General features: G+C 41.0%; 1 protein-coding gene across 1 annotated transcript in view; it reads right to left on the reverse strand.

Annotated features, from left to right (window-relative positions):
* CDS2 (CDP-diacylglycerol synthase 2) overlaps positions 1 to 13,613 on the reverse strand; it is a 407,465-nt gene that overhangs the window by 97,462 nt on the left and 296,390 nt on the right. Inside the window, exons 10-11 of the mRNA XM_086943509.1 lie at positions 10,580 to 10,732; positions 9,447 to 9,566 (exon numbers count right to left, since the gene is read on the reverse strand). Of these exons, the coding sequence (XP_086799635.1) occupies positions 9,447 to 9,566; positions 10,580 to 10,732 (273 nt within the window). The remainder of the gene's footprint in view (positions 1 to 9,446; positions 9,567 to 10,579; positions 10,733 to 13,613) is intronic.

A 13,613-nucleotide genomic window follows, 5' to 3' on the forward strand; every position in this document is an offset into this window, starting at 1 on the left:
TACTTCACGTGTTAGGTAGCAGCCAGGTTTTATTGTACTTTAGAGTGTAGATGTTAGCTTGATTATCCTTATAATGATTTTGACAAGGTGGGATTGTAGGAAGTCCCAAAATGACACTTCCACCACCACAGCTTTTGCTGATGTTATTGCTGTAGGCAGACACCAAAAACAGGAGTTGAGTCCATGGCGGGACAAAGTCAACATCTACCTGGAAGCAGATTATTTGTGCCAGGAAAGTGTACCCAAGTTTTGATTTCTGTCAAAAAGTCTTTACCAATGTGACATGTACTGAAATTAGGGAAGTATTGAGGTAAGAACCTTTCTTCCAAGGTTTTTATACTGCCTGAGCCTAAATATTTCACTGTTTGAGTGTAGAGACCACTAGAGGGGACATAGCAGTTGTCAAGTGCGTGTAAAGATGTTTGCTTTTTTATGGATACAGAGAAGGCAATGTGAACCAAATGTTCTAATTTTATCATTTGATAGCGGAAGAGTTGCACTCACTTGGAAAGGCATTTGATACATGTCTTTGGTGCACCCAGCTTTGGCTCTGGTGCACAGAGATCATTTCTTGCCGCACACGGAGGAACAAAATTAGAGGGAACATTGGTGGCAACCCTAAAAAAGTCAAATGGATGATGTCTTCAACCAAACAACTTGGGATGGCTTGACTTTCAAGTCCTCTGCCTTGTACACTGTGATAGAGCAGTGTTTTCGCATAAAATAAAACCTGCTTGGGTTGAAACCTCATTAACACATACTAAACGTGTGCAGTGGGGAAAAACTAATGAAAATGCATGAGTAAAATGCTTTTGTGCGAAAACTGAATTGACAAGTAAGCCACATAACATGGCTTCAGTAAAAAACTAATGCTGCTTTGGTGCATGTTATTAATATTACAGAAGAAAAGTTATTCATTTAATATGGGTTAGGCAGGGATCAATGGGTTGGTGCGTTGAGAAAAGCATTTTCATGAAATAATAAATGTTTGTGTTTTATTCTTCGTAGAAAACAAAGCATGGGGTTTAGTTCTGCATGTCGGGTCAAGAGTTAAAAGAATTGAACACGTTGGAGAATTTTTTTTTAAATATGACATGCGAGCAGGAGAAGAGGAAGAGCCTGAATTTGACCTTCAGAGAACTGCAGTGTGCCAAATTATGAACAAAAGGTCATTACTATGAGATGGAGAGAAACTTCCTCTGTAGAAATGCACTTAGTGTGGATATTGTATGAAGAATATTTCCTGGGTTACATGGATGATGACATAGCCTATTTCTAAACAAAGGCTTACACAAAATATTGTATGTGTAGACAGTGGAGTGACCATACACCACCTTTCCTATCCAATGAAATCGCTAGTAGAGCCAGTGTTTGATACTTCTAAGGGATGGTCTTTTGGGTATAATTGAGGTGCCTGGAGGGAGGCGTTTAGGCAGACATTTTTGCTGACTGTTGGGGTTAGATCATCGCATGTCGTCGGTTTGCTGTCCTTCTTGTGTTCCTGAACTTAGTCTTTACCTCTTCAAATCTTCCTGAGGAGCCTATTCTGTTATACCGGTCAGGTGACAGAGTTTCCTATTGGGTTAGTATTAGCCTGATATCTAGGTTTGCATATTCTTTGCAAATGTATTTCTGTCTCTGAATCTTTTGTCTCTTCATGTATCCACTCCTCAGTGTGCTGTCATTGCTTATGACTTTGTCATTTCCTCTTTCAATGTTGTTTACTTGGTGACAATCCATGAGTGATTCTGTGTTTCCTACTACATGAGATTGCATTCACATTATTATTATTTGGATAAACATTATAAACTTACAAATGAGTGTCTTTTTTTACAGTATTTTACTTATGATTATGAACTTGCCTATCCTGACCAAAAATCTCAAAGATTTATTGCCATATTTGGTAAATTAGTGTGAATTATTGGGGAAATGGTAAATTTGGTTTAATTATTTGAATTACAACTAACCCAGCATAAAGGGGCTTGTTGGGTGATGGAAAATTGGGTCCAGTCTAACAACGTTGCCAACTCCTGTAACTCCAACAGTCCTGGTATTAGATAGGAGTGGCTGTCTCCCTGTAAATCGCATTACAGAACCTGCCTCAGGAAGGGGCCTAGATTCCTTCCCCGAGATTGTCTCCCCACTGAATTATTCTTCACCGCTGCCACCCGCCAAACGAACCAGGGCAGGCGGTGCCATACCTAAAAAACCCAAGACCACTCGTGCTCTGAAACCTAAACCTGCCCAAATGAAGGCCAACACCACGAAACCAAGGTATCATCATTACCGGAGCAATCAAACTCTTTGTTACCTCCGGATTCTAGTGGCATAGAGGCTGGGCTGGTGGTTATAGGAAAAATAAATTAGGTACTGGCTCCTATTCTTGACAAACTGACCCAAATCGAGTTCCGCTTGGCGGAGTTGGAATCGCAAATCGGACTCTACTTGCCAGAATGCCTGCTATACACGCCCCTCAACAACTAACATCCATCACTGAAATACCATCAAGAGAAATTCAGGACACTCCTCTAGTGGTAAATTTGAAGCAACCACTAGCACCGTGTTTACCATCCAGAGGCCTTGACAGTCATCTAATTCAAGACTTCAACACTCCCCAAAATGCAAATCTAATTAGGACCACGCAAAGCCTTTTAGGCCAGAAGGAAAGAGCCATCACTTCCAAGCCATTATTATCCCAGAAGGCAAAAATGAGAGGTGCACATAAGGAAAGAAGCCAAGACCAAAATGTTGGAGCGCAACAGACTTTTAGGCATCATATCCTTCATCTTCCACCTGCCGCTGCCCCATTGGTCCTGGTTTTGGCAACCGTCCCTCTTCTCCGTGAAAATCAGAGTGAAACTACTGGAGAGTTAATGGACAAATGTCTGCACTGGTTACTGAATAATGTTAACGTGACCGATCAGGGGTGGAAGGCGTTGGCTCATGGAGAGTTGTTTGGGTAGGGGGACAAATTAAACATTATGATGGAGATTGTGTGGTAATCAATTTTAATAACTCACACGCAAGTGCCTCTCTCCTGGCTAACCTACATATTCCTGCATTAAGGAACACTCTGATAATACCCATAGCATTGGAATACTTTTATGCCAGCCAGGATGATCCCAGGGGGAGGACTCAAATGGACAAAACTAGGAATTTGTTAACTGATTGGAACGGGGGTCCCAACATAAATCCTGGGATTAGCCTACAAAATCGATTTGCTGCCCTGTCTAACATGGAGGATTGTGATTAACTAACCCTGTCACCATCCCAATCACACATCAAATCTCCCATTACGGCCATAGCAGAAAACAGCTTATGGGCACCTTCAACAGCTTTTGAAGTGGTCTCTATAGATGAAACTCTAGTGCAAGGAATCCAGGGACCTGGGCAGACTCTCGCACCCGCCTCGAATATAATCAAGGGCTCCAGAGCAAACATGGTATCATGGAATGTGTCAGGCTTAGCCTCCAAATTAATGAACCAACATTGGCTGAATGAGTGGCTGGATATGGAGTTAGTCTTATTTCAGGAAACGTGGGCAATAGAACCTCCCTGTTTACGGGGTTTCGTTCCTTCAACTCCCCAGCTGTGCCTGCAGCATCAGGAAAGGCAAAGGGGGTCTACTTACACTAATCTCAAATACCCTGCCACTCCAAGTTAGACAAGTCGGGCCGCTACACACCCATTTCCAGATACTAGGGTTGGTCATTAGGAAACAGAATATTTGTACTTGTGTCATCTTCTATAACAATGGATTTGGGAGAAACTCTAGGGCTGTAGGGATGCCTTAGCGGTTGAGATTGACAAATTGGACAAAGGGAAGAAAGGGGGAAACGTGAATCCTATATGGGCAGGGGATTTCAATACCCATCTATGCAAACTCACTGGGACTAGATTCTGTGGTGTAGAAGCTACCGACGGTAATCCCCTCCTGCATTTCTTGCACAATGGGTATGGAGAGGCCTTAAACAACTTGTTATCCCAGTGGAATCTATTCATATTAAGCGAGTCTAATGAAAAAGGGCAAGGGTCAACTTTTAGAAGACGCACTCAGGAAACCACCATCGATTTTGTTTTAGTGTAGGGACATCTACTACAGAAGGTATACCTTTAGAGCATTAGGTTTTCACCCTATAGCGACCTGCCATCCTACTCCGCTAAATATCCTTCCTACACCCAAAGACCATATTCTGGTTCTTGCGGATGTGAACCTGTCCAGAAAAAATGGTTACCAACTGAAATGGACAGTGCTAAAATCAAAGTTGGTCCACGAAATTTTGGCACACATAAAGAAAGATATTATAGAATGCCTGTGAGAAGACCTAACCCAGCAGACATGGTCACCAGATTGACTGCCCTTCAGGCAAAAATAAAAATAGCAATTACGCGGGCAAAGTCATCAAATTCGCTAGCAAAAAAGGGGTAGTTCGACTCAGCCTGCCCTAAAGCCAAAACAGATCTTGTAAACGCTTTAAAACATTTCCCCAGGGACTACCCCAAGATCCGTTCACTTCGCTTAGAATATAAAATAGCCAGGAGGGTGAGAGAGAATGACTTAATAGCACAGGCGTGGGATGATCTTGAACAAGCAGCCAGCACGGGCAGTAGCAAAGCTTTCTGGGAAGTTGTAAGTGCTCCTTATTTTAAAGATATTAATGACCCTTTACTAGATGTTCACGTAGACGAAGAATCTTGGGTGAAACATTTCGAAGAGATCTTTAGGTTAACCACTCCTCCATTCACACAAACACCCTCCCCACTTACCAATCCTCAGGAGGAACTAGTCTTCAGTACACCCGAGCTCCGAAGGACACTAAAATCTTGTATCTCCGGTAAGGCACCAGGGCCAGATGGTGTTTTGATTGACCTATTCCAAATTGATTGCGATATGTGGTTCCCCTTACTCACAAACACATTTACCAGTATTGTGTTAGCAGGCCCACCGCCTTCGTGGAACCATAGTATAATAGTCCCGATTTATAAAAAAGGGCATAGGGCCTCACCAAAGAATTACCGCCCTATATCCTCGATACCACTGCCTAACTACTGGGGAGATCCTATTGGCCAGACTAGAGGAGTGGGCAGAAACACATAATATAGTCATGAATGCACAATATGGGTTCTGGAGAGGTATGGGGACAGTCGACCAGTGCCTAAACCTTTCCCCAACTATAGAGAAGTACTTGAAAGACAGAAATGGGAAACTATAGATGGCCTTCATGGACCTAACATCAGCTTTTGACTGTGTGTCACATTCTAGGCTATGGTCCATGATGGAGGACATGGGTATAGACCCACCGATTATTAGGTTCATCCGCCAGATGTATGCAAATGCCACTGCCTGTGTAAGGTATGGTAGAAAGGGGGAGTGCACACGTCATTTTAAAATTAAAAAGGGAGTTAGACAGGGGTGTGTCCTCGGCCCGTAACTTTTTTCAATCTATACGAACGGAGTCGAGTCCTCCCTGTCTGCTCTCTCTTTGGACGTGCCGAAATTTGATCAAACCCCCCTCCCGATCTTGCCATATGCCGATGATGTGGTGCTGATGGCAAGAACGGGCCCGGCCCTACAAAAATTAATTCAAGCTTACGCCATCTTTATGGCTTCCCTTGACCTAAACGTAAAGGAAACAAAATCTTTCATAATTGTAGCTGGAGCGACCAGAGGAGAAAACTGCCACAATTCCAGATGGCTGGCATTGGAATTAAGGCGGTGGACTCCTTTTCATACCTTGGAGTGCTTTTTGATAAGGATCATTCTTGGTCCTAACTAGTAAAAACAAGAGCCCAGGGTATGCAAAGGAGCCTAAAAGCATTCAAAAGATTTGCAAAAAAATTGGGTGGAAGCTCACTGGCAGTAACTAAAAATATTTATCAAGCCAAAATAAAATCAGGCACAACATATGGAGCAGGCGTGTGGGGGATGGCCAATACTGGCCTCTTACAGCAAATGGAAGACTCCTTTTTTAAAAACTGTGTGTCCTTACCCCAATTGGCTTCAAATTATATTCTACATCTTGAATTAGGGCTCCCCTTTCTGAGTGACACCATAAGAACGGCCCGGTCCTCTTGTGGCTATCCATTTGGCAAAGAACGACAGTAGACTTGACACAAACCATTATAAGAGAATGCTGTAATCTAGATTATTACAAAAGAATTGGGTGGCTAAATCATGTAGAAACTGTATTAAAGGCTATAGGGATGGAAAACTTCTTTCAGGACCCTCACTCTTGTAAGGGGGTCATGAAGAAACGGTTAAAAGATCTATATTCCCAAAGAGCAGAATACGCCCGCAGGGAAAAAAACAGATCCATCACTCTACTATTGCGTATGACCTGGTCCCATTAACCACATGGCTGCTGCCATGATTTTTGCCGTGTGCTGGATATTGCCATTTTGCTGTTTCCATGACGAGCTCAGCTCGTCATCAGCACACGACACCCGTGGGTGATGACGAGCTGAGCTCGTCATCAGCATCGAAAGGGTTAATACCAGGAGATGGTTTCCATTACTTAGCACAGATAAACAACGCCCAGCACAGATATATTCTACCCCACTTCAGATTAAACATGATCCCGCTACTCCTGGGATATCCACAAAAGAAGTATAGGCTAGCAGATTTTGATCTCTGCCCTTGTAACAACCTTGCGGCGCAGACAGATTTGCATATCCCACTATTTTGTCAAAAATATTCTGAAGCAAGGAAATTTTAAGCAATATCAGGTCGCAATGTATTTCTTAAAAGCCCTACATGACTCATTCGTCTGTTTCTGTGTTGCCTCACTTCTGTGGGCCTGCCTCAGGAAGAGGAAAAGGTTGGGCATAGTTTCTAGCAGCACCCTGTAACCACATTATGAACAGTTTTTTCTACTATAACTGATTTTAAAGGTTTTAATTGGACCACAGCAAAATGTATTTAATAATGTTTTAACTAATGTATACATGTGAGACTGCTTTAAACTATAATGAGAGCATGTCTTATATTCAAATGTATTTAATCGACTTGACTGGCATGTGACTTGCGATCCAATCAAAGTGAATGCACATCTTTTTGTTACTCAGGTGAGACACATCTTTAATCGTATGTCATTCACAAAATTATAGAAAGTTAACTAAAAGGTTAAAAAACACAAGGAATACAAGATTGTCTTCAGTTTACACTGTGAGGAAACCCCTTTCTACAGGATCATCCCCACTTTTTGCCCCCACTTTTTTGCTAGATTCAATGCAGGATTACAGACTGAGCATGGGGACGCTCCAGTCCAGAGCCCAGTGTGTGGGCTCGGACCGCTAAAATGGGTACAACTGGCTAATCCCTGATTGGCATACTTAATTTATCAATATGCCCCTCGGATATGATACTCAGGGCCTGTAAGTTGAATGTCACCAGTAACTTGCAGCACTTATTGTGCCACCACTAAAGTGACAAGTGAAAACTTGACTCTAGGCCTGCTACTGCAGCTTTAGCTGTGCAATTTGTAGGTTGCAAATTCGACCTGGCAAAATAGACTCTCTGCCAGACCTAAACCTTCCTTTTAAAATACCCATAAATCACCTCTAAGGTAGGCCCTAAGTGCCCATTGGCCAGTGTGCATGTTATTTAAAATGTTGGACATGTGTTCTTAAGTTTTACATATCCTGGCAGTTGAAAATCTCAAAAGTCATTTTTCACTGTGGCTTATGTGGCTCGCCAATAAAAAAGCACTGAGTTACATTATAACACTTTATGATTAGGGCTCCCGGTTTTATGGTATTTTTGTTTTTAACATTGCCTTTTGTATTTATCCATATTTATTCTTGTACAATCTTATTAGTACTTATCCATATTTATTTTGTGGTTTTTCGAATAAGTTGAGTCAGAATTGGTAAATTTCCATATTTCCATTAACTGATATACATGCACTTATACTTTGATGCCTATCACGTTTTTACAAATTCAGTAGCCAAATATAGTAAAACACTACACCCACAGGTAAATATTAGAAATTGACTCCAAATATATTTTAACATATGCCTGTATTTAAAGATATCTGTGTTTTAACTCCCCATGCTATCGATCTGCTCATCTGTTGACTTGGAGTTCACAACAGACAGCATGGAAAGTGACTCACTAGAACCACAATTTTCAGAATTTTTCTGCTTTTTAAAATAAATGCAGACATGAAACACATTGTTTTCTGTCTGTATTTAGCTGTAACAATCAGTAAAAACGAAAAACTGGTTGCCTTATTTATAATGTATAACTTCATGTTTGTGAATAGCTAAAACCATGATTCAACTTAAAGAACTTCAAGTGTTTTGCCATTACAGGATCAAGACGTGGTAGTCGGCGTTCTGACACTTTACCTGACTCCTGTCGCTGTAACCTTTTTGCTGACTTTTTGCTGAAACACTTGACGTTCACATCCACTGGTGATAAATTGTCTTGCCACACCTTACTCGACTCCTGTTGTGGTAACGTTTTGCTGACTTTGGCATATTCTTTTACAAGCAATCCAAAGACATGTTCAGTCTTCATTCAATCAGTTTAGTGACTTTTGTGACTGCGCACATAATTTAACCGGTCTTTTCCATCATATTTCAGATTTATTCTACTCAGATTGATTCAGTAAGTACCCTTCATGGCACAATTACCTTGCCTTCCATAAAACTTTTGTTTTTTAGCATTTTAACATCATGTTACTTCCTACTTTGGCAGATGCTTCTACACAAATGTAATGTCCTGCTGACGACCAACTAATCATTATAGGGTTGACATGCTGTCGACAAACAAGGCAAATGGATCTTTTTATGACTTCTTCTCTTGCTGACCTATCAACTCTGTGTAAGCAGAGCGATTGTTCAACAAATAATCATTCTTCCACTGCCATCTTGTAATATACACATTACACCTTCCTTTTTTATCCATTCAATGTGTGGCCGCATGAGCACTGAGCAACTTTTGAAGCAGTAAATGCTTTTCACCTTCAAAGTTTGTTTGTTTTTCATGGGTGCATAATTAAAATATTAGGACCATTTATTCTTGTTTATATTGATTTCTCTGCCACAATGCACCTTTGTTGTACATATGCTTGATTACAAGTGCACCATGGAATTCTGATCCCTCTGCAAACTACTGTTTGCACAGTGATCGAAAAGTATGAGTTGCATAGAAATCTTCAAGCATATTTAATCAGGACAAGCCAGATGAAATTTCCATGGGAAAAAATGCCAGGTAAATACTAAACCATGTGGAATTGGTGCAACAGCTATCCATTCACAATGTAATTCACGTTTTCAGTGGAAAACTTGCAATCAGAAGTATTAACTGCACACAGTAAATACTGCACCCAGGAATATCCATATTTACTTGGTCTGGTAAACACCTAAGCCTTTCAGAGCCTAAGCATACATACTGTGATTTTGTCTGTCTTCATTTTTTCACAATAAAACAGTGTACCTACTTTGATTTTGAAGGCCCTTTTAAATCCACTGGCAAAGAATCCGCCAAAAGGTCCAATGAGAGAGGCAAACGTGGACAGTGCGATGCTGTGGATCTGGAAGGGGTACATCCAAACAGTTTTCTGAAAGAGACAGAGAGAGAGAACAGGTGATTCCAAAAGCTCTTTCATGTAGCTCAGTATAAAACAATCCTGTCCCAATTCTAATTCTACGCTAGCAAGACTGAGTTTAGATTCAATGGAAGATGTGCTTAATACCTGATACCCACCCATTGAGAAGAGGTGGACTGGCTTCTAAGGATATAGAAACGTTTTCCAAAAGTCTAATAGTTCTACAAAGGTTAGCAGGATTGGGCAAGAGACAGTGCCATTTCAGGAGAATGGTTGGCATGTGACTGACACTGCCGCATTGCCAACGGCATTTGGGAGGCACCAATCTAGAATACTATGTATTTTGCTAATGTATGTCCACCTCTGCCATTGACCACTAGTGGTCATTATCAGCGCAGATTAGTCTTGCAAAGGTGATCTGGGACTGGTATCGGGGACACCATGTTCTAGTCCTGGGGTTTTATCTAAATAAACAATTTTATTTTGAGAATTCTGGTTCACTTTGAGGCAACTGGACCAAAGTTCTAGAGGACAATAGCTTACAGAAGGAAAAATTGGACTGTGATTCAGTGTCTTCTGGATGGTGTGGTCACCCAATAACTTTTACCATATAAGCAAACTTGTTTCCAACATAGGGTCATGTGCCCTGGAATAGCAGGGGTTCATCAGGACAGGAATTGGAGTCATTACAAGTCCCACCTCAAAATACACAGTGGGGTGCTGCAAGGTGGAACAGAGTTGCAAGGAGAGCAAGAATGCAGCCGGTCCAAACTGAATGAAGCCAACAGAGTACTCAAGAGCGGGTTCTCAGGATATTGGGTGCTGCCCTACTTCTAGCACATCCTAAGCAAACGATCCTGCAAGCACATACGACTGTGTAACCTGCAGTCAAGGGAATTACATTTGCTCAGTTAAGAGTCTTAAGACAAAAGCAAGATATTGTTTAGGGGAAAATACCCTGATCTACACAATGACAACCACTCTTCAAACAACATATGCAGAAGCTAACTTATGGCCTGTCCTACCCAGCCAATGACGGACTGGAGCACAAGAGGAATGTGGTACTCCTGCAGCTGGAACAGCTCGGGCGGGACACAGTCAACGGTGAAGCGGTTGGTGTCGTTGTTGAACTCCACTGGGCACACAAAGTAGCTGTATCCTGCCATGAAGTACGAAAGCTGGTGGGAGACAGGACAAAAAGAAAGCACAAGTGAGCACAGAGAAAGACAAGACAACACCCACCCTGATTTCTTAAATATATACCTCACTGTGCGCAGCAAAAAAAAGCAATGTGTGGAAGAGTCTCATATTATTCTCTTGGTAGAAAAGGGAAATGCCTGTTCCTACCTCTGTGACATTAATCCCCAAGCCAACCTTTATGGGAAGTCACAAAGTAATCTTTTAACCATATTTTCACTGAATGTATTCTTTTAAAGAAGAAACAAGGCCAAAATTGTGATTTATGGACCAGAGTGCCCTTGTTCAAGATCTTGGATGGTCATATATTTGTGCCTTTGAGGACACAAAGGGCCAACTAAAATATAAAAAAATAACTTAGACTGCTAGGGGCTTGATGGTGTTTATGATGGTGGGATAGCGGAGGGAAATACGTAGTGTACCGAAGGACATGAGCATTTATTCTATGACATATTGGCTCAGCTACGACATGCAGCTGTATGGCGAAAAGAAGCAAGGATCACAGAGCTCTTTAGAGCCTGAAATGTGACCATGCATCAACAGTTCACAGAAACTAACATATCACTGTTGCAGTATGCAATGGTCTCACGGCAGCCAATTCTGCATGTGATAATAGCCCACTAAAACCTGCAGCTGTTAAATGAGAAAGCAGCTCCAACATGCTTGAAAAAGCAACCCGAGGAGAGTTAAAATACAAGAAAGTTGTGCCTCAGTTAAGGATTGCCCAGAGCTAGAAGCATAACACTGAGTGAGGGAAAAGAGAAAAGACTAGCACTGTTAAGGCCGAAAAAAACAAAAAGTATAGGGATTTGTGCAGGAATAGACACTCAGCGCAACCTGGGACTATGGGTGCCCCCCAAAGCAGCATTTTATTAAAAAAAGAATTGGAAACTGCAACATGGGGAGATTTCAGTGCATGTATCTTACATGCAAGAGTGAGAATATGAAGACATTCCAGCTAGATCCCAGTGGTGGCAATAACATTCAGAATTAAGTTTATGGTGCTGTGGATGACTAACAGCAGCACTCAAGGTAACAGTTAAATGAATTAATTTATTACAGGTCTTCCCTGAAAGACTGTAAAATATAATATGCTCATTGTTTACAAGTGATGTCCTTTTCGGGGGAGGTTAATATGCTCACTGCGGTGGGCCCTCAAAGCGATACTGCTATTCACTATAAACTGTAATTAATGCTATGCTTAACAATCAACATAGAACCTCGTTAAAAATCCACCACTTTAGAAAACTCCTACAAGACATCGCTGGCCTACTCAAAAAGGTACTTTAACTTAGAGATGCACCTAGTTGCTCCTTGCTTGAAGTGTTTTCCCTTACTTTATTGAATGCAGGCGTGTCTCTTCAAGTGAGATACAAAGGCTGCTGCATAGCCTCAATAAAACGCTTTTCTTTCCAACCAGTGGGGAGGAAAGAGCGAAGAGCATAAATAAGTGGGTACTTGTACCATATGCCTTAAAGTCAATCATTTCAGTGAGTGAGTTGCTTTCAAAACACATAAGTGCTCTATAAAAAAAGCCCTATTTAGATCAGTAGCTTAGACCCACATCTTACTAGATGCTACTCACTAGTGACTAGTGTAAGCTATTGTACACCTATATCTATGCTATAAGGAACCAGCAGCTGTGCCAAGATTGAGGGTCCGTCTTTTACAGCCTGATAAGTCGAGAACAGAGAAACATTGTTTTCGTGCTGATCACTTACAGTGCCAGGTATATTAATATATAAAAAGAGAGCTGAAGCCTCACATTTAACTTAAGACCCCCTCCCCGCCCATTCTCCCTGTATTGGATCAGAACGAAAACTGAAATATTTCCACTCGCTCTAACTTTTTAACTGGCCTGCCGAATTTTATGTAGTTTAATCCAACAGTGCCTACGTTATTGACAAATGAAAGTAGTATGCCCCTTCCCTCCCCCTTTGGTACTGCTTCAGAGAGTTCAACACTTCTAAAATATCATATATTTCCAAATTATTAAGTCTAAAGGACACAGGGCCTGGGGTGTAGACGTTAAGGATATAGGGTTAAGTGTTAAGTATCACGTTGGAAATGTTTTTAATTTAAGCTGTATTGATGAGTTTTATGGTAATATTTAGCCTACCTGTTCGTGAAAAAAATGAAAGCGTAGCTTTTCACAGTAACACAGCACTTAATTACAACGGCACACATCAAGTTTGAAGTGACGAAATTATAAGTGTTAAAACACACTGATGCTTTTTTCAGTTACAATTTCAAATTAAAAAGGTATAACTGTTCTTTCCTTTAACTTCGCCCCCATTGATGGTTTGGTACAAAACTTAACAAACTAATGGATTGCTTAATCTTCAAAATATCTAACACATTTTGTGAAAGTTTGTCACTGAGTGCCAAAGTTCTCAGCAAATGAACACTTATTTACCCCTCCATCCCCATGAACCTGCACAAATCAAATCTGAAAATACCAACAGTAAACTCAACATGCTAAGAGTCTACAAAATTTCATGAATATTCGTCAGAGTGATAAGCAAAGCAAAAAATGCCTTTTCAACTGTCAAGATACACAAATGTAACACAACCAGCGCTTCCCAACATCTTTTTAGAACGATAATATCTCAAAAATACATACTAAGGATTTGAGGCCAGAGCTACAACCTGCATTTCTTTCAACATGGGTTTCCCTTTTATCTGTTCTCTACTTTATACGTATCTCTTTATTCGGGACAGAAAGGTTGTTATTTGCACTTGAAAATGGATTATGACTTGTTCAATGCGTTTGCTTTAAAGTATTGCATTAATCTGTTACTGGTTCTTTGTATTGAATGTTTCTACCCACTTCACTCATGGTTACCATTTTATGAAGCTCTG

This window comes from Lissotriton vulgaris, chromosome 11 (genome assembly GCF_964263255.1).
Source record: "Lissotriton vulgaris chromosome 11, aLisVul1.2, whole genome shotgun sequence".
Classification (NCBI taxonomy): Eukaryota; Metazoa; Chordata; class Amphibia; order Caudata; family Salamandridae; genus Lissotriton; species Lissotriton vulgaris.